The sequence below is a fragment of the Triturus cristatus genome, chromosome 6 (assembly GCF_964204655.1).
Source record: "Triturus cristatus chromosome 6, aTriCri1.1, whole genome shotgun sequence".
Lineage (NCBI taxonomy): Eukaryota > Metazoa > Chordata > Amphibia > Caudata > Salamandridae > Triturus > Triturus cristatus.
The window spans coordinates 1,240,817,227-1,240,840,860 of NC_140589.1; the positions used below are offsets into that span (position 1 = coordinate 1,240,817,227).

Genomic DNA, 23,634 nt, shown 5'->3' on the forward strand with positions numbered 1-23,634 from the left:
GGTCCAGGGATAAGTTCCGGAGCCCAAGAACCTCGTCTTTGGGTAAGTTCCATGAGTGACATAAAAGTAAGAAGTCGAAGAGGTCTTTGACTTTGCCACGTCCGTTGGTTGTCATCCGACGAGACGAAGGAGCTTAGTCGTTTGAGGCCTGGCTCTGTGGTTTAGCCTGCATCTGGGCCAACTTTGCACCTCCCCAAATTTCCGGAAGCCAAAGGAACCCATGCCTAACTTTGTGAGTTAAATGAGACCTTGCATCTCATATTTTGGCGAACTTCGGGCCCCGTGGGTTTGAGAGGGGACCCCATTGGTTCTCCCCCTGCGGTTTCATCCCGGACTCCAGTCGGGCACCTTGGATCCACGGATGGATCAGGACAGATGCCAGTCATACCACCTCAACCTTCCTTTGTGCGGTGCCGACGTTCCGTTGCCACCGTCCCCATTTTCAACCCCGGACTCTGACACGGAGCCGGAGGGGCGTCCTCTGGCACAAACTGGAGGCATGCCTTCCAAGCTGGAGTCGGAGCTTGAGCCCTATTCCTATGTGCTGGGACTCTAGAGGGATTGAGAGGAGTCACTAGACCATGAAGGATACCAACCTCTAGACCCTAACATAGACTGGTGTGAGGACTTGACAGACGCCAGCAGACTGGACACCTCGCCAGATACTAGCATGGTCTCTCCTCCTACTGTGGCTATGGAGGAGGGAGCCTCTTTTGCTGTGGTTGTGGGAAGTGTAGCTGAGGCCCTGGACCTTAGCCTGCCATCAGTAGCAGTCACGCCTAACTTATTGACAGAGGTGCTTCAGCTGATAGTGGCGCCCTAAGAACCTCTTCTCCCAATTAATGAAGTCCTTGCGGATGCTCTGCGTGGTACTTATTCCAAACCCTGCACAGGAGCTCCTGTGAACAGCACAATTGCCTACCAACACCACCGACCAGCTTCCCCCCGGAGGACTCCAATTCCTTCATCCAACACCCTACCCCGGTGAGCTTGGTGATCCAAGCTTAAACCTCCTGTGCAAATCACAGCTTATTCCCTACCACTTCTCTGGATAGTGAATCCAAGAGGCTTGATACCTTAGGAAAGAAAATGTTCTCTTCCACCTGCGTGGCACTGTGGTCCGTGAACACGGCATGCTCTTTGGGTAGTTACTCCCAATCACTGCAGGATTCGATTGCACAAGTGTTGCTCATGGTCCCAGAGGAGGCCCGTACCCTACTTTCCCGAGCCAGGCTGATAGGAGAGATGCAGCTAAGTTTACAAGTTGATGTGGGCTGGACACGACTCACTAGGCAGAGCAGTTTCCATGTCTGTTGCCTTGCAGCGCCACGCCTTTCTGAGAAGAATACATTTTCTGGAGATGTTCAAGCTTCTTTTATGGACACGTGTCCTTTGATGGCTCCTGTCTCTTCGGAGAAATGGCGAACTCTGTGCTGAGTGCTTCTAGGATAGAAGAGCCACCTTCAGGTTCTTGGTCCTTTCTGTGGCCCCTTGCCAACCCCAGTCTGCCTTTTGCTCCTTTCGTGGCTACGGAAGGAACTTCCAGCCACGTCTTTACCCGCTCAACCACGACTGCACACAAGCTCCTCAGCCTTTGCGTGGCCGAGTACACTGTATCCACAGAGCCCGTGTGTTGGGCAGCCAGAGGTCAGGCCAGTTCCCCCCCCCCCCCTTAGTTTACCCTCCTACCATCATTGGCACCTAGTGGGAAGCAGGATAAGCCATCCGCTTTCCCACTGAAGGTCAATAACATCAGACCGTTGGGTTCATCAGTTTGTTCAAAGGGGCTACTCCCTCCCGTTTGTGTCTTCTCCACCCATGCCACCCACTTGCGACCGGCTGATGGAGGACCATCTCTCCTTGCTCTTCCAGAAAGTAGCTGCTCTCTTGGCAAAGAGAGCCAAAGAGAGGGTGCCAACACCAGAAGTAGGTTGTAGTTGTTATTTGTGCTATATTCTGGTGCCAATAAAGGATGGAGGCCTTTGGCCAATCCTATACCTGTACCCTCTCAAATTATTCCTGAAAAAGGAGAAATTCAAAATGCTCACACTCGCTCAAGTCTGGTCTACCCTCTACCTGGGAGACTGGATAGTAGTTTTGGACTTGAAGGATGCATACTTTGACATTCCCTTCCCATCCTGCTCTCCCACAGGCATTCCCTGCAAATCACAGTGGCCCACAAGCACTTTCAGTTTGCCATGCTCCCTTATGGACTTACCAGCATCCCGTGGATGTTCACCAAGGTGATGGCGGTGGTTGCAGCTTATCTGTGGAGATCAGGGTTGCCAGTCTTCCCCTATCTTGACGACTGGCTGTTGAGGGCGGGCTCGCCCCAGGCTATTGTCTCCCACCTCCAGACTATGGTGGACTTCCTGCATTCACTGGGTTTCACTATCAATGTGCTGAAGTCTCATATGAGAAGGGGTCATCGAAGCTGTTCTGGACATGGTGCAGTTTCGGGCCTATCCTCCCAAATGGTGAGTCCAAGATTTTAGGCTATGATATCTATGTTTCAGCTTCTATCCTGGATTTCGGTTAGACAGACTCTGAGGATGCTGGAGCTCGTGGTCTCCTGCATCCTGCTTGTGACACATGCCCTTTGGTATATGCGGGCCGTGCAGTGGGATCTGAAGTTCCATTGGGCATAGCATCAGGGGAATTTCTCGGGCATGGGCCAAATCTTGGAAGGAAATGTGAAAGAGCTGCAGTGGTGGTTAATGAAGTGTGATTGGGTCAGAGGCAGACCCCTCTCCCTTCCCCAACCAGATCTGACAGTGCTGACAGATGCGTCACACATTTGAGAGAGGTGGAGATCAGAGGTCATTGGTTGCTAGCCAAATCCGTACTCCACATTAACCTATTGGAGTTCTGGGTCATCCGACTGGTATTAAAAGCTGTTCTGCCCTCCATCAAAGTAAGGGTATTGCAGGTGTTCATGAACACCCCCACCACCACGTGGCACTGCAATAACAGGGAGGTGTGGGGTACGGTCATGAACCCTTTTTTAAGAGGCCCTGTATCTCTGAAACATAGTGGTTCAGCACCTGGCGAGCTCTCTGAACACCAGAGCGGTCAAACTCAGACAAAGATGCCTAGCAGATCATGAGTGGCATCTCCATCCGGAGTTGGTGCAAGGTCTCTTTCATCAGTCGGGAGAGTCTTAGTTAGATCTGTTTTCTACTGTCGAACGCGCAATGTCAGCTGTTTTGTGTGCTGAAGTTTCCAAGGCGACTCTCACTCTGAGACGCTTTTCGTCTCGAGTGGAGTTCAGGTCTCCTATACACCTTTCTGCCAATACCACTCATGTCCAGAGTTTTCAACAAGATCAAGAATGAGTGGGCCCAAGTCATCCTTGTGACTCTAAACTGGGCTTGTAGAGTATGGTGTCCTGAGCTGTTGAGCAAGTTCATCGGTCCTCCGCTCAGGCGGCTCCTTCGGGAGGTTCTTTTGTCGCAGCAGCATGAGGGTTATCCATCCCAACCTGTCAACACTCTGCCTTCATGCTTGGAGATTGTCAACGACGATTGACAGGTTTCAACCTTCTGTCTGCAGTGTTATCTTGGAAGCCCGAAGTCTGCAGTGTTATCTTGGCAGCAAGGTGTCCCTCTACCAAGACTGTATGCCCCTGCCGTTGGGGCAAGTTTGTGGCATGTTCTGCAGGGAAACAGGTTGACCCTCTCTCGGGTCCTTTCTCTTGCCCAGCCGGGCTCTACTTTAGGAACCTTAAAAGGCTTCTTTCTGCATCTTAGCCTTTGCACAGTTGCCAGATCAGCCATCCTTGTTCAAATCCCCTGTGGTGAATAGTCTTTTGAAAGGTTTGCAACACGTTTTTACCTTCGCCCTTCATTATACGTCAGTGGGTCTCAATCTCGTCCTTACATTTATGATGTGTGCTCACTTTGAGCCGCCTCACATCTGTCCTCTCAGGGCTCCTTACCATCAAGATGGTCTTCCGAGAGGCAGTAACCTCTGCCAAAAGTTGTCACTCCTTTCATGTAGACCAGTCCATCGCTCTGCCTACCATTTTATGCTCTGCAACATCCCTCTAAGGAATAGGAGTGACTTCACTGTCTGGATCCAAAAGGAGCTTTGTCGTTCTACTCTGACCGCACAAAAGATTTCCCGGTGGACGACCAACTCTTGGTGAGATATGTTGGAGCGAAGAAAAGAGAGGCTGTGCACAAACGGCCCTTCACACATTGGATATTGCTCTGCATTAAGATCTGCTACACATTGGCTAAGAAGCAATCCCCGAGGGTTTGCGTGCTCATTCAACCAGAGCTAAGGCTCGGACCACTGCATTAGCATGCAGAGTTCTCATCCTGATACCTGCCAGGTGGCAACGTCGTCTTTTCTACACACGTTCAGGAAGCTTTACTGCCTGGACAGTTGGGTCCGTCCGGATGGGCGTTTTGCTCGGTCAGTCCTGCAGGACTTTCTAGTGTGAAACAGTTTTGTAGACCCACTTCTAGGGTAATATTGCATGGGTAGCAATTCTAAGGAAAGTAATCTGTGACTAGAAGTCACTATTAGATGCACAAGTTACTTCCCTTTAGTAATGGTAGAGAGACTATCTTGCTGTAGATTCCTTAGAGACCCACTCATCCTCCTTGCTCTGCAAATGGATTTCTAGGGACAGGGTTTTTCCCCTTTCAGGGCCCTAGTTTTCCACATCAGGGTTCAGCGTTCTTCATGGCTCCGCGATCTTGGTGTGGAAGGTCACTTGAAGACACTGACGTCAGCGCACTGGGGTGGCACCTGTACAGGCAGTGCACACATAACTTCTGGCATGGGCGACGCAACGCGGAGACTAACAACGCCGCCTACAGGTACGCAGGGGGACTGCTCAAGAAAAAAATCTGGATCCAATGTGACACCTATGGATATTTCCAAGGTGAGGAATCTGCAGTTAGATAGTCTCTACCAGATAAGGTGTTACTGAAGGTAAGTAACTTGTTCACCAGGGCTATCACACCACCAGGGGTTGCACCGTGCATGCCCAGGGTTGTAGGGAAATAATAGAATACATTTTATAGAGAAACGCATACACACGTATTCACTTCGAAAGACATTCAGATGGATACCCACAGAATCCAGAAAGTCCATCACTAACTCTCTCATCACCAGCAGACTCGACTACGGCAATGCACTCTAGGCCGGCGTCACCCAGAAATGGCTCAAGAAACTACAGAACGTTCAAAACGCTGCTGCCAGACTGGTCCTCGACAACCCCTGCCGCAGCCACATCATGCACACCTCCGACAACTCCACTGGCTCCCTGTCAACAAGATAATCACCTTCAAGCTCCTTACACATGCCTACAAAGCTCTCCGCAACATAGGACAAGCATACCTGAACCACCAACTCACTTGCAGCACACCTGCCAAACAACTCCGTTCTGTCCAACGCTCCCTAGCCTCCATCCCCAGGATCCACAAGACCAGATCGGAGGACGTTCATTCTCCTACCTCACCACCAAGACCTGGAACACCCTACCAACGACCCACCTCCAGCAATCCGCGTCACTGACCCAGTTCAAGATGGACCTCAGGATCTGGCTCCTCAAATGATCCTCCACAACCAGAGGGACCAGGACACACACCAACCCCCGCCCCCTGAGCACCCTGATACCCTCACAGGTGAGTAGTCACACTTTACAAACCCCTGATCGATTAAACTATAAAATCCCAACCCCAATAAAAACATTTCAGGTGAGGGATAGTTTTAAAACTATGTCAGTAGTGAACCGGCCTAGTGTAATACTTGGACGTGCTGAAAAAGATAACTGTGGGTTGTGCAGAAATACATAGGTCACAGTGCACATTAGATTTAGAAAACATACATGAATGTTGTGTGGTCAATTTAGCTGTGATGAAACACATACAAAGATTATATTTCTTTGCAGACTTGAACTTCACTGGACATGACGAATTGTTACAGACATCACAGAAAAGACCACTCCATTTCTATCTATTAAACAATGAGAGGCAGACAGTACAAACAGGTTTTGCACTGTCATTGAGCACAGGGTGTAAACAATTGTGGATTCTGCCTTAGCGCAAGCCTGTTGAGAATATGTTAAATTCAGATAAGCTGGATTGGGCCATTGACATCAAACCAGACATAATCACTTGCTATGCAGAAAAACAAAATGTGTTTCTATGTTATCTCGCCATTATTCTGGGAACTAACCCACAAGAAGGGGATTCTGCTAAACATGGACACATACATAATTCTTGGAAATTTGTACCTGTTATGACAGTATCTTATCTGCCCAACTTGCCATTTGCGTCATGTAGGAATTTGTAACCAGTGTTTTTTTTGTGGCTTTTGCAGTGTATATACACTACTGCTGGTAATCCAGAGCTTTGAACTTCAGACATTGGTCTCTTTTTGAGACTTGCTGATTTTCCCAATTGATTGATTAATACCATAATATTGTATACAATTGTTCTGGTTTACTTTATTAAAAGATGTTTCCTCCAACACTAGCCAGGATTAGGGAGATGGAGTTCTCTATGTGGATTTCTCGACAGTTCCACCTCAATAGTGGTGTGTTCCAGGGTCTCACAATTAGTACCCCCTACCAAAGGGCACAACAATCCTTCGAATGGTCCCAAGGGGCTGCTCAGTATGCCTCAGATGGTCTTACAGTCCGGCTATCTCATACCTCACGTCATCAAGGGTGCACATCCACTTACCGCAATCCATGTGTTCTGCTGGTCTAATGGAGTGCTGCAACCTCACCACATCAGAGGTATTTCAGAGATGCTCATCCAGGCCGTCTGCTCCTCTGTCCTACAGTTTGCGGTCCTGCAGGTAGCCTGCTTCAGCTTTACTTTGTCTGGTGGGTCTCCCTAGATCTGACTGTAGAGAGATTCATAGCACCCTGAGTTTCATGTCCTCCGACGGCCGTCTTGCCTTGCAGCCACCTGGCTCTTCAGGGGAAGTATTCTGGAGCATGCTGCCTCCCAGTGTCTCCGCACCTCCTTCCTTGAAGCTGGAGGGGCCTATGGCAGCATTCCTAGGGTCCTCGCAGGCTTCGGACTGCTGACTGCATTCACCAGGCAGGACAAAGGTTGGAGCGATGAAAGCCCAGTCAGCTCTGGTCATCCTCTTTGGGGGAGTGTCCAAGTTTGTTTTTTAAACATGGTCCATAACTGGATGCTGCATAGTACTTTATCCAAAGATAGGCAAGAATAATAAGTTACTTAAAAGTGAAGGTGATTCCCCAGCATTGGTGTCTTTTAGAGAATGACGTGTTCCTCATTTCTCCTCTGTGAGCTGTCTTCTCTTTGATATTGCTTACGGAAATCTACATGTTAAATTATCTGAGTAAGGGAGGTGTGTGTTGTAGATGTCACTGCACAGCATTAAAGTGTCTGTAGATATGAGCTGATTGAGTTCAGAAAGAAGATTCTCCAGCATTGAATCTTTCATAGATTAACATGCTTGAATCTTCCCCGTCGTCATGGTGGGAGTCTCACGGTATTAGAAAATATAGCAGTATAAAAGAAAAACTCCATGAAAACCAATACAAATGCATCACATTTTGGTAACCCATCACCATCATTACATGGTCCAAAAGTCAGCCAATGAGATACCAGCCCTAAGATCACAATCCCCAGCAGAGCCCCACCATACCTCAGATTTCCAACCGCACGTCATGTGAGAAGGAGTCTCCCTGAGCTCTCCTCAGTTTTTCTCTGTGGTGAACCATTAACCTGACTTTCATCTCCGTATTTCTCTGGAATAGAGGTATTGTTAATTTTTCATTTGGCAAGATGTCTGAATGCTCTAATGAAGAGGCTTTTCAGACCATGTAGATATAGTGGGAAGGCCAGACTCTAATCTGAGGATCCCCACAAAGATCGTTTATATTGCTTGCATCCTAAACATGTCCGTAAGGAGTGTAAGCATTGCAGGACTTTCTCTACCAAAACTCTTAAAGATAGAGAGGCACGTTTGCTTCTATGGCTTCAGAAAAAGAAATCCAAAGCAGAATCTGGTTCTGAGGATGAAGAGGCTCATTCCACTCCAAAAAGAAAATTAGAGCCTTCTGTTTCAAAAACTGACTCTAAAAAAATGAAAGTCAGTAAATCTAAGGACAAGGAACTAGAACTGTCACCTCCTGAAGCTGTTCCTAAAAAGTCTTCTTCAGTGCCTCACAAGAAGTCTGCGGAAAAAAAGGCTCAGTTGACGGACCCGTCGATGAGTGTGTCGACGCCGGTTACACCAATGATGACGACGATGACGAAAGCGTCGTCGTCGGCAACTTTAATGATGGCGACCACTTCGTCGACGGCGGTCACGATGACGACCACGTCGACGACGGCTCTGTCGACGATGGCATTCTCATCACCAAATACTTAAAGATCGTCGATAACTGTATCTATAAAAAGGTTTCCACCGTCGACTGGCTCGTCGACGGAAGGAAAAAGATTCTTAGTTGTGCCTGATGCAGGAAAGTTTTCTTGAGATTTGACTTCCTGGAGCAAAGTCTCACCGCTTCCTCCATCCCATCTGTTGAAAAGGCAGGAATCGGAGGGGGAAGGTTCTTTTGGAGCTGCGTACAGTCCCTCTCAACTTAAGATAAAAATTCAAGAAACGGATGAGGAAGAATACCAGGATAAATTCGAATTCTTACAAGAGGAATTCTCTTTTAAAGACCGTCCTCTTTCAGGTTGACGGAGGTACGAATCTTTTCAAGATACTTATGAGTATGAGGAGGAGGATGACCCTCCAATAGCCATAGAAGAGTCGATGTCCGTGCCACTTTCACTGGTCACGGATTTGAGGCACATCATTAAGGACTATTATAGGTGCTTTTCAGAAGCAAATGCCCCTTTACTGGACACTTCAAGCAAGACACAAAGTGCACTGTCCACTGAGAAGGCGGCACCTCTGCAGGCCTCACAGAAAACGCGCCCTCATACAGTAATAGCCATCAGAGATGACTATATTGAGAGCGATGTAGAGGAACAACCAGAAGAAGGAGAGTTGACGCAGGATGAGCCAGTGGGTTATGAATGGTATTGATATATAGCTCAGTCATCGCTTTCGCCTTCTCCTGCAAATTCTCTGCCAGAGGATATCGGAGGATTTCATGAGCTAAAGGAGCGAGCCTCAAAAAGTTTTGATCTTCCTCTTCCGGTGAAACAGGCAGACTGCTTTTTGTGTGATTTCAAAGATTCAGCTAGAAAGTCGATTCGGACCATCCCTATTGTGAGCTTTATCTGAGAGTAAGGCCTAAAAATTATGAAAAATCCAGCTTCTATTTCGGCTTCAGTCCTGAGAATAGAAAAGAAATATAAGGCCAAAGAATCGTCTCCGGCATGTCTGATAAGTCATCCCAGACCGGAATTAGTAGTCATGCAAGCAGCGCAGAGGCGCTCTAGAAACCCGGTGGCTACATGCTCCCCTCCACCGGACAAGGAAGGTAGAAAACTAGATGGCGCAGGTAAACGTTTTGCGGTTATGGCAGCCGCGTCCATTAAAGCCTCTAATGCTTTGGCCATAGTAAGCAGGTATGACAGACAAATGTGGCCTGATTTAGCGCCTTGGTTATCTCTTATTCCTGAGGATAAGAAGGAAGAAGCAACGCAAATACTTCAGGATGGAGCTAGAGCAGCATCTGAAATGATCGACATAGCCATGGACATCTCTGCAATGGCTTTTAGAAAGATGGCAGGGGAGTTTTCACAAAGTGCATGGCACCAGTGGCAGCATATTTGAGACAACAAGGACACCAGGTCTATCCACCAGGTCTATCCATATCTGGACGACTGGCTGATAAAAGGTCCAACGTATCAAGACACTCAGAACTGTCTAAAAACTTGCAGGAATCTTTTCGTGTTCCTGGGTCTAAAGATAAATGTGGAAAAATCCTCCCTGATTCCATCCCAGACTGTACAGTTTTTAGGGGCAGCGTTGAACACGAAAGAAGCAAAGGTGTATCCGTTGGAAGAGCGCATCCAGAAGATCTTAAAGCTGAGTTCTCAGATGCAAAAAAGAGTGTCCGTTTCTGTGAGGATGTTCAAGTCCATGCTGGGAATGTTTTCATCCTGCATTCCGTTAGTCCCAAATTGCCGTCTTCACATGAGGCCACATCAGGAACTTCTCGACCTACAATGGTCCAAGTTCAAGGGTCTTTCGAGGATCTAGTCCTTATCACTCCTCTATAAAGAAAGCACTTTCATGGTGGGGGATAAGAAAACATTTCTCGGCAGGTCTACTTTTCGAACCTCAATCTCCCACTTACAGAATGACAACAGATGCAACCTTGCAAGGATGGGGAGCGTATCCTCAAGACATAGAAATACAGGGTCATTGGAACGGACAAGAAGCAAAGATGCACATCAATTTGTTAGAACTAAAAGCAGTGTTTTTAGGTCTTCAGGCGTTTCTTCCCAGAATTCACTATTCCCCATTCCTTGTCAGAACGGACAACACAAAAACTCTGGTTTCTCTTCTAAAACAAGGAGGAACAAGGGAAAAACCCTGAAGCACTATATATCACTCTACAAGTTCAGCATGTCCCAGGAATTCACAACACGTGGGCAGATTCTCTAAGCAATTGTCAAGCCTATGCCACAAATGGGAACTGCATCGACATCGGCTTCTACAGATATTCCCCCTGTGGGAAACTCCAGGCTTGGATCTGTTTGCCACTCGAGACAAAAAGAAATGCAAACAGTTCGAGAGCAGATTCCCTCAAAAAGGATCATGGGGGAATGCCCTTCAAATTTGATGGATGGGAATGTTTGCGCACGCATTTCCTCCATTCCCTCTGATTCTGAAGGTGTTGAGGAAAATGAAATTGGAACCGTGCCACCTGATACGAATAGCGCCGGCTTGGCCGAGACAATTCTGGTTCACGGAGCTTCTACAAATGTCAGTTGCTCCTCGGGTGCAGTTTCCACCAGTGCACGATCTGATATCGATGAACAGGGGACAAGTGATACATCCACAAATAAGCTCACAGAATTTATCAGCTTGGAACCTCATGACCGCGAATTCCAATCCTTGAATATCCCTCAGGAATGTTGGGATATTCTGACTCACTCAAGAGCAATTTCCACCAATAAGACATAAGCGGCAAAGTGGTTTTCAGTTGGACAGCATGCTAAATGTTTTATTACACCAGAGGATTGCCAGATTGATGTATGGAAATGTGTAAATAGCACCTTCTTCAATCAAACACAGCAGTGCTGAAGAACTACATTTCTAGGTAAGCGTCTTTTTCTTCACCGTGGCAAAGTGGTGGCCTGAGAAGATATTTTAGGGAATCAGTGCTATAGCTTTGCAAGGTAAATAAGTGAGGTTTTTTTCATGTATGTATGCCATTAGTGCTAAAGATCAGTTCACATTAAATTATTTAGTAGAAGGCAAAGTATTAGTTTACTTGTGCGATTTGCTGGACTATCACTATAAATAATCACTTTTTGTTATTCTTTAGGTACAATTTATCATGTCATCGCTTGGAAACACTGTTGCAAAACATTGATTTACCACCGCTAAATAGTGCCAATAATGCTCAATACTTTCTGCGAAAACCAGATAAAGCAGTAGAGGAAGACACCAGGGTCTTTTCAGCATACCAGGATTGCATTCAGCTCCAGCTCCAACTAAACTTGGCTCATCATGCTGTTCAAAGGCTCAAAGTGGCCTTGGGAGTTAGTAGGAAGACTTTGCGAGAGCAGTTTGATTCAAGAGAACTGATTCAGGTGTCCTCCACAGAACAATTGCGTACGATCATACGATATCTTCTGGATACGTTACTGAGTCTTCTTCATTCTTCTAATGGTTGGTATTGCATTTCTCTAAGTAGAATTTTTTTTAAATCAAATGTGTTAATACATGTTCTTATTTTAGCTGAGAGCTGATGAGGACAGATTGTTGGGAATTATGTCCATTAAAGCACATACAAGTACATAAATTATACTGAAACTTGTATATTGATAGGTTCTTTTTTATATAAAGGCAAATATTTCGTTTTTTTCACTTCCAATCTGTTGGCGATAATACGTTTTTAATGTGCTCTTTCTCTGCACCAACACCATGGTTCTGAACAAATTGCTTTCAGATGTAGGCTCGAAGTTTATAACATTAGCAGTAATTCTCAGCGTGAGGTGAAGTAGAGGATATATCCCATTTCCCAGGCAGGAAACAGCAGTATCGAACAAAGTAAGAAAGGACCAAGTTTTAAACCAGGATAGGGTCAACCTTAAATGATGCTATTCCTGGGTGTATAATTTCTAATACAGTGATCTCTTTTTTTTTTTTTTTAAACCTTTTTATTGGCATTTATGTAATCGTACATACAACACATCTGTTAATGCAGTTGATATTGACTTAGAAGCAAGATCGCACAATCGTGCCCTATGTTGGCATTAGAGCGTGTAGACCTAGAGTATGTAGGCCCCCCACTCAGTCTTTGAGCTGGGGACTGCCCCAAGAGGCCTGTGTCGAAGTATAGCTAACTTTTCTAATACAGTGATATATCAAATTTTGCTTGTTTGATTTCTGTTCTTTTGATTTGGTGTGCCTTTTTTTCTTTTTTTGCAAAGATCTTGCTTTTAAACGTGTTTCTGATTTTCGATGGTGAAAATCTTGCACGCTGTCAACCACAATAAGATCATGCTCTCATCAAAAACCTTGTGATTAGTTGCAGGGCTTGTTACTCGAAAATACTGATGATCCAGCTTTGCTTCTATGGTCACTCATATTGTGCTTTGTTACTGGTCAAACAGGCTCTCAAACTGTAGTCACCAGTACGCACTTCTCACTTGCTGTGTTAAGCGCGACACTCAAATAGCAGCCACTTGCAAAATTAAGTACATTAGGGTATGCCATATATAATTCATGCACATTTTAAGATGCCAGACACTGTCAGCCGAGTATGTCTGGAGCTAAAGTCCCATTACCTCTGCAGTAGGAAAAGAATACATAGTAAACCATAAAAGGTATGTTTTAGTCTTATTTTTGTGAGATTCATATACTCAGTGCTCATATGAATGCCAATGATACTATGCCATAAAAGGCATTCTTGACTGTTCTCCTGGTTAAAAAAGAAATATTGGGTCCGAAGAAAAATATTGAGTAATGTAATTTCCTGTTCTTATAAAGGCTCACTTGTACAAAGTAATTGTGATTCTAAACTACAAAATGACAAACTTACAGTGAGTGGTTCACATTTGGTTTAAAAATAAATTTATGGACAAAATTATCAAATTTACAGAGTACGAGCTGGCATTCTTGACAAAGTAACTCATATTATGCCATTCAGTGTAACATTCTTGATGTATGTCTCCACGGTATGGCTTTACAATGATGCCACTTGAGTATGTCCCATCGTGACTATATATTCCTTGTATCACATCAGGTAAAAAGTGCACTTTGACTTACAGCCACTTGCTTTTGTACTTGGTCACCTAATCAGTTCAGTTCAGTTCATAAACTTTATTCGGGTAACTTAATACCCATAAAAACACAACATCATAACAAAATGAACAACAAAATGAAGGATTGACAGTACACGGTGATCAAACATTTGTAGTAATATAACTATAACATTTGCTACAGATAAGAACTCAGGGATCAGGCATAGTCTTAAGTGCTCTGGTGGCGATTCTCAAAGGGGTGCTTATGCGAAGGATCAGCTCTTCATCAGCCAGGGAGACTAAGCATGTATAAGCATTGTCCAGACTAATAGGTCTTCTCTTTTTAAAAAATGGGTTTAAAAGCCACTTTGTATATTTTATATAATGCTTACAAAAAAATAAAAAATGTAAAATTGATTGGCCACTCACCCCATCACAGGGGCATGGTACATGATGAAGATTAGGGTGGTAGCCGAGAGGAAAGCACAGTGCAAATCCTGAAGGTTCCTGACAGTTCCTGCTCTAAGACGGAATAATAGGCTCCTTTCCTCATGCGTAGGGTGAGATATATAGGTAGGGGATGGTGATGCTGTTCAATAGACATATAACTAAGAACAGAAGATTTCTTGGATTCCAGACCAATCCTTTCTGTATTATATAAAGAGTAGAGAACATCTCTAAGCTCCTTTTTTGGCACGGTGTCAGCTATGTTTGGATTTAAAAAAAATGCTTTCTTTATTGACACTGCACAGGCTTTGCTGAACTGCACTCAACCAAGGAATTTCTCTCTAGTGAGGGAGGCAGCCTGATTCTTCCATACCGGTAGCCAAAAAAGGGCATGACGGGCGCGTATAAAATCCGATATAAAATTAAGATTGAGTTCTCCGTGGCAAATATATTGTTGGGTAGAGATTGGGATGCCCAAAAGTTTCCTGAAAAACCAATCTTCTTCCTGCTGGATACAGGAACATTTACATTCTCATTTGTCATACATTATCCAACCCACTCGGTGTCAGGCTTGCATACATTCAGTCACACACTGCCTCAATAGTTACGACACTGTGTCACACTAAACCATGCCCTAATTAAAGCACATATAATATGCATTTAGCATGCTATGACTTCATCTGATGCACAACCACAAAATAAATCCATTTCCTCTTCTGCGCAGTGATCGACTTATGTATTCAAGTACGCATTCACCCATCTGTCTCATTTATAGTGTACTTTTCTACATATTTGTAAACTGCTATATTGTCTTTCTTCACTGTGTTAGTTGTGTTACGAAAAAATCCTAAATAATTTATGCAAGACTAATGCTTTTATTCTGGTATTATGCAGTACTGGATGCTACCAAAAGGCAAGATTTTGTGCAGTTTAATAGGTGTTTCTAGATTGAAAAGCAATACTGCAATATGCATATGTAATCCTTCCCTAGCAGTGTCAGCAGTGGTGTCAATAGTAAGTTCAAACGATGCATGACATATTATTTTATTCTGGTAAGTCGAGGTGCTATTTGTTGGGAAAAGAAGGTTTACTTGACAAGTATTCCTGACTTTTTCCAGGCCAACTCTAACTGGACATAACTATAATGGCTATTATTGTCTCTGTGTGTGTGTTATAATATGTTTACAGATCAACATTAGTGTAAAGTAATTGAGAGTAAACTACTGTGCAGTAATGAGAGGTACATTAGAAAGAACGTTCATACAGTTGTAAGCCAGCGTAACAATATTGCTATGATTGTGAAAGGTGTATTCTTAGGGATACTAACACCTGCTGATTCCTTACCTTTTTAATATCTCCAGGCGCCACAGTGGATCCAGAAACATTTTATAGTTCTGCTCTGCCAGTAGGTGGTGCTGGCTCCACCACTGCACTGGAAGCAATGCAGTTGGGACGTAACTGGAGATATATAGCAACACCCCGGCGCACCGTCAGTTCACTTTTTTCTGCACGCTTCTAAGCTGATCTGGAGCCACTCTGCATGAATTTTCACTTTTTTTCTTCCAGAAATTTTCCATCTGTGCAGTATTTAGGTGATTTTGAGAGAAACTGCTATCCACAGATTTCAGACTTTTTGAATATTCCCCGGATTGGATCTGGAAGTTTTTCAGCAGTACCTCTGTGCGCTGGCAGGTGGCACTCTGTGGTTCTGCACTGGTGCCATTTCCCTGGAAATGTGCGGAGCCGTTATAGGAACTGCTACGACGAGCTAACATCAATTTCTTTCTGCACCAGATGCAGCTCGTTAGTGCTCCCTCTTCTCTCAGAGACACTTAACTCAACTTTTTGTTAAGAGTTTCTCAGTGAGCAGGGGGGTAGCTTGGTAGCCAACGATGGCGGACACGTGAGCTTGCTGCCTCGTACCGGACCATCTTTAATCCTGCAATTTCCAGCACAGGCCCTGCCCGCTACAGAGCGTGGTACATGTCCCCAGACGGAGGGGGGTAAGAGAGGTGTAGGGCGCTCCCTGAGAGTGGGGGGGAGACCGGATTGCCCGAGATTGGAGAGTCAAGCAGCAGGCCCATGATCCCAAGATGGTGGCCCGGACTTGGCGTTGGAGACCCCTGATGCTATTCGAATTGCGGAAAGGAGTTTGCAGCCCTGAGGGGAGGGTAGGGCTTCCGTGCTGGCAGGCTTGTCGACAAACTGAGCTTCCTGGACGGCTGCAATGCTGCGGCGAGTGAAGGCAGTGGAAAGATGCGATCTGAGGCAGTCCTGGGAGTGTCTGTGGACCTGGGGAGACCGGATGCCGGCATGCCCTGTCCTGGGGAGAAGGCGGTGAAGAGGCGGTTGTCCTGGCTGGGAGCTGCAAAGGTCTGACCTAGGTGCAGTGAGTAGAGGCGATCTCACTGTACGGTGGACACTCTGGGCCTGGTTTGGGGCCCATGAGAGGCTTGACACTTAATGCGGCTTGGCCTGCTACATCCCCATCCCCCCGACCTGGGCAACGGGCCCAACTGCACCTGGGGAGAGGGTGTGGGGAAACGGCCTACCTGGAGTTGTTTTGCCATCCGTGGCCATTGAGGGATATTGGTGGCATTGTGGAGACATGCCCCGTCAGGGCCCAGCTTGTGGTCCAGTGGAGACCTAGCTGGTCGAGGTGACCTCCTGGCCCCCCGCCCCTTCCTTCTGCGGACGAACCCTCCTCCCACCTGGTGTTACGTACTGACCCAGGGCTCGGCCCTGCTGCCTGCGACCATATGGGGATCCTGCACGGTGTTGGAGGACTGACCCACTAGAGACATCCCTGAATTGCTCTCCTCCTAAGCTGTGCTTGCAGGGATGGGCCCCGTGTGGTGGTCAGAGCCCCCCGCGGTTGGCAGTTAAAAAACAGGGGTTGACCACTGCCTTACTGAAGGACTGGCGTCTCGAGCACATAGAGGTGACCCTGGTGACGTTTGTGGAATACTGTTTTCCAGATACGAGTCCTTTCTTCACTGTAGCGATATTTCGGAGTGTGGTGATCTGTGGGCACAACAACAATTGTTGTTCCTGGGAAGGGATGGATAAGGCCAGAGCGAAACTAACAGGAGCGGCACCAGACCAGGAAGATGATCTCCCGAAGCAGAAACCAGGGATATCTGGGTCGTCTGTCCCGGTAGACCCAGTGCTACAGCAGCCACCCAAAATATTGGATGTTATTGCCGACACTCAAGCCACCCTGCATTAAGATATTGGCACTGTGTCAGTGGGGCTGGGGCTCCTCGGAGCAGAGCACTATAAGCTATCAGAGAGGGTGAAAGTAGCGCAGTCCTCGATTGCTGATCTCCACCCTGTACAACAAGCACTGTAGCTCCAATTTGCAGAGCTCTCTGATAGGGTCTTCACGCTAGAATATAGGGCTTAAGACGCAGAAGGACGCAATAGAAGGAACAACATTAGGGTGGTGGGTCTGCCTTAGGGGGTGGGGGGGGGGGGGGAGCACAGGGACATGATCACCTTTCTTCAGCCCTGGCTTCGCACAGTGGTCGCACCAGAGGGTTTGTTGACATTCTGAACTCTCAAGAGGGCTCACTGTGTCCTGGCTCGTCCCCCGGTGCCGGAATGCCCCCGGCGATCAGTTGTAGCAAAGCTTCTACATTACAAAGACAGAGACATACTACTGCAAAGAGCAAGGACTGAAGTCTTATTTGTAGTGGACAACAGCGAGGTCTTGATATTCCCCGATTATAAAATTGAAGGCCAGTGGAGACCAGCCTCGTTTTTTAAATTAAGAAAGCCCTATGATAGGAGGGTCTACAATACTCCTTGGTATTCCATGCTCATCTCTGCATAGTGTTGGAGGTGAAGACACATTTCTGTGATGATTCCAATACAGCGTGGAATGGCTTAAAGCCTACAGGTCTCGGGGGCCACCCCCAAGGGCGGAGCCCACCGCCGCACTTTTGGCTCTGGGACACAGGAAGAGATCGGGGAAGAGGTCCAAATGGGGCCCGCCGAAAAATCCAAACCCATCCCAAACCGAGAAAGAAAGGGTTGCGTCCCTTTAGGCGGTAGCTGAGATCATCAAACACAGGGAAACTATTCCGGAGGCTGGCTCCAATTCAGTGAAAGGGACTGAGGTGTCGAACTCTGACTCCTCCTGTGCGGAAAGTGTCTCCCTACCAATAGTTACTCCAGGGACTGCAGATCTTTTTTGAAATAAAGATCAAGTATCAATGGTGCCTGTCCCCCTCGAGATGGGCTGCGCCTTGTAGAGCTGCTATATGTTCTTGGTGGGCCTTATCGATGTCTGGGCCTGTGCAGGCTGAGTGGGAGATTGCGGTATTTCAGGACTGGATGAAACGCTGGAGGACATTTGGAGGACACAACACACGGAAGTTAGGGACTATTCCTTTTACTCGCCCATACACCACTTGAATACGAGACTGGATGCCTTCTTATGTTCCCCTATCTTTAGCAGTACTATCACACACACTGAGTTTATAGGACGTACACTTTCAGGCCATAGCCCGTTAATGATGTCCCACCAAACTTTGGGAAGGCGCCCACTGATTACCTTGTGTAGACTCAATCCCTTAATGCTACAAGACATCTGTTTCAGAAAGACCCTGGGCACTTTATTTCTCTAATAATGCGCAAACAGCATCCACGGCACTGGTGGAGTTGGAGGCGTTTAAAGTGATGGTACGGGGACACTTTCTGGGAGAGTCGATAAGGGTGCAAAGAGAGCCCCACAGGGAGTTAAAGGACTTGGAGAGCAGCCAGCACATGCTGGATAACGTGCAGGGACCGGAAGTCTCTGCTTTTGTAAACCTGCAGGAAACACAGGCACTTAATAACGAAGCTCTTGAGTGGTTAAGATGCCATGACTATAAGAGATACCTCACCAAGGTTCAGGAAGAGTAAGGAAGGCCCGGCTGCCTGTTGACATGGCTTATTAGACCGGAGATCTGAGGGTCACCGATAGCCCATGTCCAGTCTGTCTGGCGTGTCTGTTTATGATCCGGAAGCGATCAATGCTTTATTCAGTTTATATTAGGAAGCTCTATATACTGCACCCCATCCGGTTAGTCAGGTGGAGCTCAGAGACTTTTTGAATCAGCTACAACTGTAGGTGCTCGATATACAGGCGCAGGAGACGCTGGGAGGTCCAGTGACGTTATAGGAGATTTGCAAGGCCATTACCAACATGGCCACGGGTAAAATGCCGGAACCGGAGGGTTTTCCTACAAAAGTCTATTTAGTCTATGCTTCAAGACTGGCACCCTGACTAGTGAGTCTATATGCAGAGTCTTTGAGACTTGGGCGGCTCCCTGAGTCCACGCAGGACGCACTTGTGATTCCGTTTCCCAAAACGATGGTCCAAGGGGCCTGGGTAGTATATTACAGCCCGCTCCTTATTCTCAATTTAGATTTTAAGATAGTTAGTTAGATCTTGGCGCTCTGTTTGCTTCCATATATGCCCACCCTAATCCACACTGACCAAAATGGGTTTATCCCGTCTCGGAATACTTCCTTCAACCTACACTGTAATCTGTGTGGCACCACCCTGGGGCTCGATTCCTACTGCGGGCAGCCCTCTTGTCGATAGATCTGGAAAATGCCGTAGACACAATATGTTGAGATTATTTAGTCGAGACCATGGAACTTATGGGTCTTGGCGATGGTTGGGTGAAGTGGGTAAAAGTGTTATATGAATGCCCCACGGCGCAGGTTAAGACTGGTAAAACGGTATCCATACAGTATGCAATCTCTTACAGCACCCAACAGGGTTGCCCTTTATCGCTCCTTTTATTTGCTCTAGCAATCGAGCCACTGGCTGCACTGTTCTGACAAGGGGGTAAAGGGATAGGTCTGACGATAAACGGACATGTCTATGTAATTTCCCTATATACAGATGACCTCCTGATCTATCTGAAGGACGTCGTGGTGGTCTCTGACACAGCGCTGGGCCTCCTGGGACGGTTTGAACTCCAATCGGGTTTAAGGGTTAACAGAAACACGACTTACCTGTTGCCTGTGGCTGGAGCCCTACCCTGACCCCAGGGGGTCCATGTGGATCTGATTAGAGGACATCCCACCTTCAAGTATTTGGGTATCCATATCTTTCACTCTCTTGAAGATTTGAGAGAGGGTAATCTGGATAGGGCTCTTCTGTCCCTTAGGTCCTGTGTTCCCTTCTGGTGCTCTTTGCGGCAAACTATTATGGCCCGAGTTTCTCTAGCTAAAATGGTTATGCTGCTGCGCCTGTTGTATTTTTTAATCACTTTACCGATCACAGTTCCCACAGGCTGGTTCCAACAATTGGACTCCTTGCATGATATCTGAAAGAGACAGGTTAGTTATAGATTGCTTACCTTGGAATATCCCCAGGCGTCAGACTGGATTCGGAAAGTTTTCGTCAGCAGTACTTGGTTTTTGAGAATTGTTTTTCTTGTTTTGTCGAGAACTCGACTCCTGGTGCACTAGGGATGCCCGGGTTTAAGTCCTGTAGGTACTGCCGTCGGACCATGTCTGTGGAGGACCCGCATGAGGTGTGTCTCTTCTGCTTGTGGCACACCCATGACCCCGAGGTGTACCTGATTGTCGGGCCATGGCGCTGAAGGCTTTGCGGGAGCGTTCCCGAAAGTTGTTGGAGGCCTGGCAAGCGCCGCTCAAGGGCCCGCTCCCGTGGGAGATCGAGGGACAGGTCGCGGAGCCGACACCATCGTTCGTCAGAATCATGGACAGGTAAGTCAAGGCGCCATAAAAAGTCGAAGGAGCGGTGTCGCCCTTCGTCTGCCCCTCACCGGTCACGAGACGCGGTGGAGGGGGCGGGTGGTCACTCCCCCGCGGCTCCGGTGGAGCCTCCGTTGTGGCCTGCGGCCTACCAGACTTTCCCGGGCCTGCAAGCGGCTTTAGAAGAAGTACAGGTGTTCCTGTCAGCCATGCACCGTTTGTTTCCCACGTCGGATCCCTCCAGAGCGCCTTGTGGACCCGTGGGGTGGTTCTGCCCCCGTGCTTCAGTCTTTGGCCCCGACTATGCTGGCACGATACCCTGGGGTGCCGCCGGCTTCGGCCTCGGCCTCGTGGCCCGCGCCGGGCCTAACGCCGCCTCCGTCGTCGGGGCTGGACTACATCGACCCTGGATTGGTCTATTATCCTCCGATTGTAATTCCAGGTGGTGAGTTCATTCCCTTTTCCCTGGCCCCCTCGTCCTTACCGACCTCTTACACAGCCGGTGGACGAAGGGGAGTACTGGGAGCCTCTCGCAGCTCATTGCAAGGATGAACCGGAGTGGGAGGGTGATATCGAAGGTCCGGGCGATATGGATTTCTCTCCACACCCTGGTACACTGTTCCCTGCTTCACTAGCTACTGAAGAGGTTGGGACTTTTTCTGTGGTGTTACGTAGGACGGCCGAGGCTCTTAACCTCGAGCTCCCATCTGTGCCTATCAAGACCAATCTCCTGACTGAGGTGCTGCAGCCAGCGACCTCCTTTGCAGAGCTGCTGCTGCCCTTTAATGACGCGCTTACAGATATTCTGGACCAAGCCTAACACAGGGGTTCCTGTGGATAAGAGTGTGGCACGACGTCATCACCAGGCCCCGTGCGGCCCCAGTTTTCTCACGCAACACCCAACGCCTGAGAGTCTGGTAGTCCAGGCCTCTGCCTCGCCAAGCGTATTCCCTTCCGCTCCTCCTGACAAGCAATCTAAAAAACTGGAGCAGTTTGGGAAAAAGATTTTCACCTCTGCCAGTTCTGGGTTGCGGCGGTCAATACTGCGTGCCTGTTGGGCCGCTATTTCCACTCTATGTGGGATGCAATCGCACAGGTGTTGCCTCAGTGTCCAGTCGAGGCTCGGGCAGTGCTCTCCCAAGCCATTACCAAAGGGAGGGATGCTGCGAAATTCACTATCTGTTGTGGTCTTGACACAGCCGACTCCCTCGGCAGGGCAATTTCCACAATGTTGGCGTTACGCCGTTACGCTTGGCTCAGAACTACTGGCTTCTCAAGGGATGTCCAGAACACTTCGTTGGACATGCCATTTGATGGCACTCGCCTTTTTGGGGACCAGGCCTATAGCACTTTGGAGCGCTTTAAGGACTCCCGGGCTAGGGCCCAGTCCTTAGGTCTTGCCACCACGTGCACTCCCGTGGGGTCTGCTTTTTGGTCCTTTTGAGGTGCCCAAACGCTTTCCTTTCAGAGCCGCCGGCCTGCGCAGCCGCAGTCTCAGCGCTGCCGGGGTCGGGGTGCCCGCTGAGGTGGGTCACGGGGCCAGCGGGCGGGTCAGTCCACCACCGCCCCTGCCGTCGTTGCCTCAAAACCTTCCTAGTCCGGTGTTTCAGGCCCACCAGACGCCAGTGGGTGGCAGGATTCGCCATCACCTCCCCCACTGGCGCTCCATCACTTCGGACAGGTGGGTTCTGCAGATAGTCCGACGGGGCTACTCCCTCCCCTTCGAGACTACCCCTCCAGACAGTCCTACCGCATGTCCGGGGATCACTTGGCACTTCTCCAGCAGGACGTTGCGGCCCTCTTGGCCAAGGGGGCCATCGAGCGCATTCCAACACCAGAAGTAGGTTGTGGTTGTTATTCCCACTACTTTCTGGTCCCCAAGAAGGACAAGGGCCTGCGTCCTGTCGTAGACCTCTGGAACGTCAATCGCTTCCTCTGGAAGGAGAAGTTCAAGAAGCTCATGCTTGCTCAGGTCTTGTCTGCCCTAGACCCGCAAGAATGGATGGTAGCGTTGGACTTGCAGGATGCTTATTTTCATATCCCCATTCTGCCCGCCCACCGGCGTTATCTGCGGTTCACGGAAGGCCACGCGCACTTTCAGTTCACCGTGCTCCCTTTCTGCCTTAACAGCGGATCTTGGGTGTCCACAAAAGTGATGGCGGTGGTCGCAGCTCATCTGCGCAGATCAGGGGTTTCAGTCTTCCCCTATCTCGACAACCGGCTGTTGAAGGCATGCTCGCCCCAGGCAGTCGTCTCCCACGTCCAGACTACGTCCGACCTCCTGCATTTGCTGGAGTGTTCCATCAACGTGCCGACGTCGCATCTGATTCCCTCTCAGAAGCTCCTCTTCATCGGAGCCGTTCTGAATACAGTGCACTTTCGGGTTTATCTTTCCGAACAGCGAGTCCGGGACATACGGGCTATGATTCAGATCTTTCAGCCCTGGTCTTGGGTTTTGTTCAGGAAGACCCGGAGACTGCTGGGCCTCATGCCTCATGCATCCTGCTGATCAATCATGCCAGGTGGCATATGCGGGCTCTGCAGTGGGACCTGAAGTTCCAATGGACGCAGCATCAGGGAAACCTGTCCGACCACGTCCAGATTTCAGAGGGCACTGCACAAGACTTGCAGTGGTGGCTCACGGACCAGCGTTGGGTCAGCGGCAGATCCCTCTCCCTTCCCCAACCGGAGCACACAGTGGTGATGGATGCGTCCCTCCTGGGATGAGGCGGCCACATGGGAAAGGCGAAGATCAGAGGCCTCTGGTCTCCGGTGGACTCTAAGCTCCATATCAACCATTTGGAGCTCAGGGCGATCCTACTTGCACTGAAAGCATTCCTTCCCTCTGTCAAGGGGAGAGTAGTGCAGGTGTTCACGGACAACACTACCGCCATGTGGTACTGCAACATTCAAGGCGGGGTGGGGTCGTGGTCCCTATGTCAGGAGGCTCTGCATCTCTGGACATGGCTGGAACGTCAAGGCATTTTCTTGGTGGTTCAACACTTGGCCTCTTCTCTGAACACCAGGACGGACAAACTCAGCCACAGGTGCATGTTGGATCACGAATGGCGTCTTCACTCGGACG

General features: G+C 48.2%; 1 protein-coding gene across 1 annotated transcript in view; it reads left to right on the forward strand.

Annotated features, from left to right (window-relative positions):
* The window catches only part of BIRC6 (baculoviral IAP repeat containing 6), a 1,973,616-nt gene that overhangs the window by 728,820 nt on the left and 1,221,162 nt on the right, over positions 1 to 23,634 (forward strand). The window contains exon 29 of the mRNA XM_085609819.1: positions 11,459 to 11,805. Coding sequence (XP_085465945.1) covers positions 11,459 to 11,805 — 347 coding nt within the window. The remainder of the gene's footprint in view (positions 1 to 11,458; positions 11,806 to 23,634) is intronic.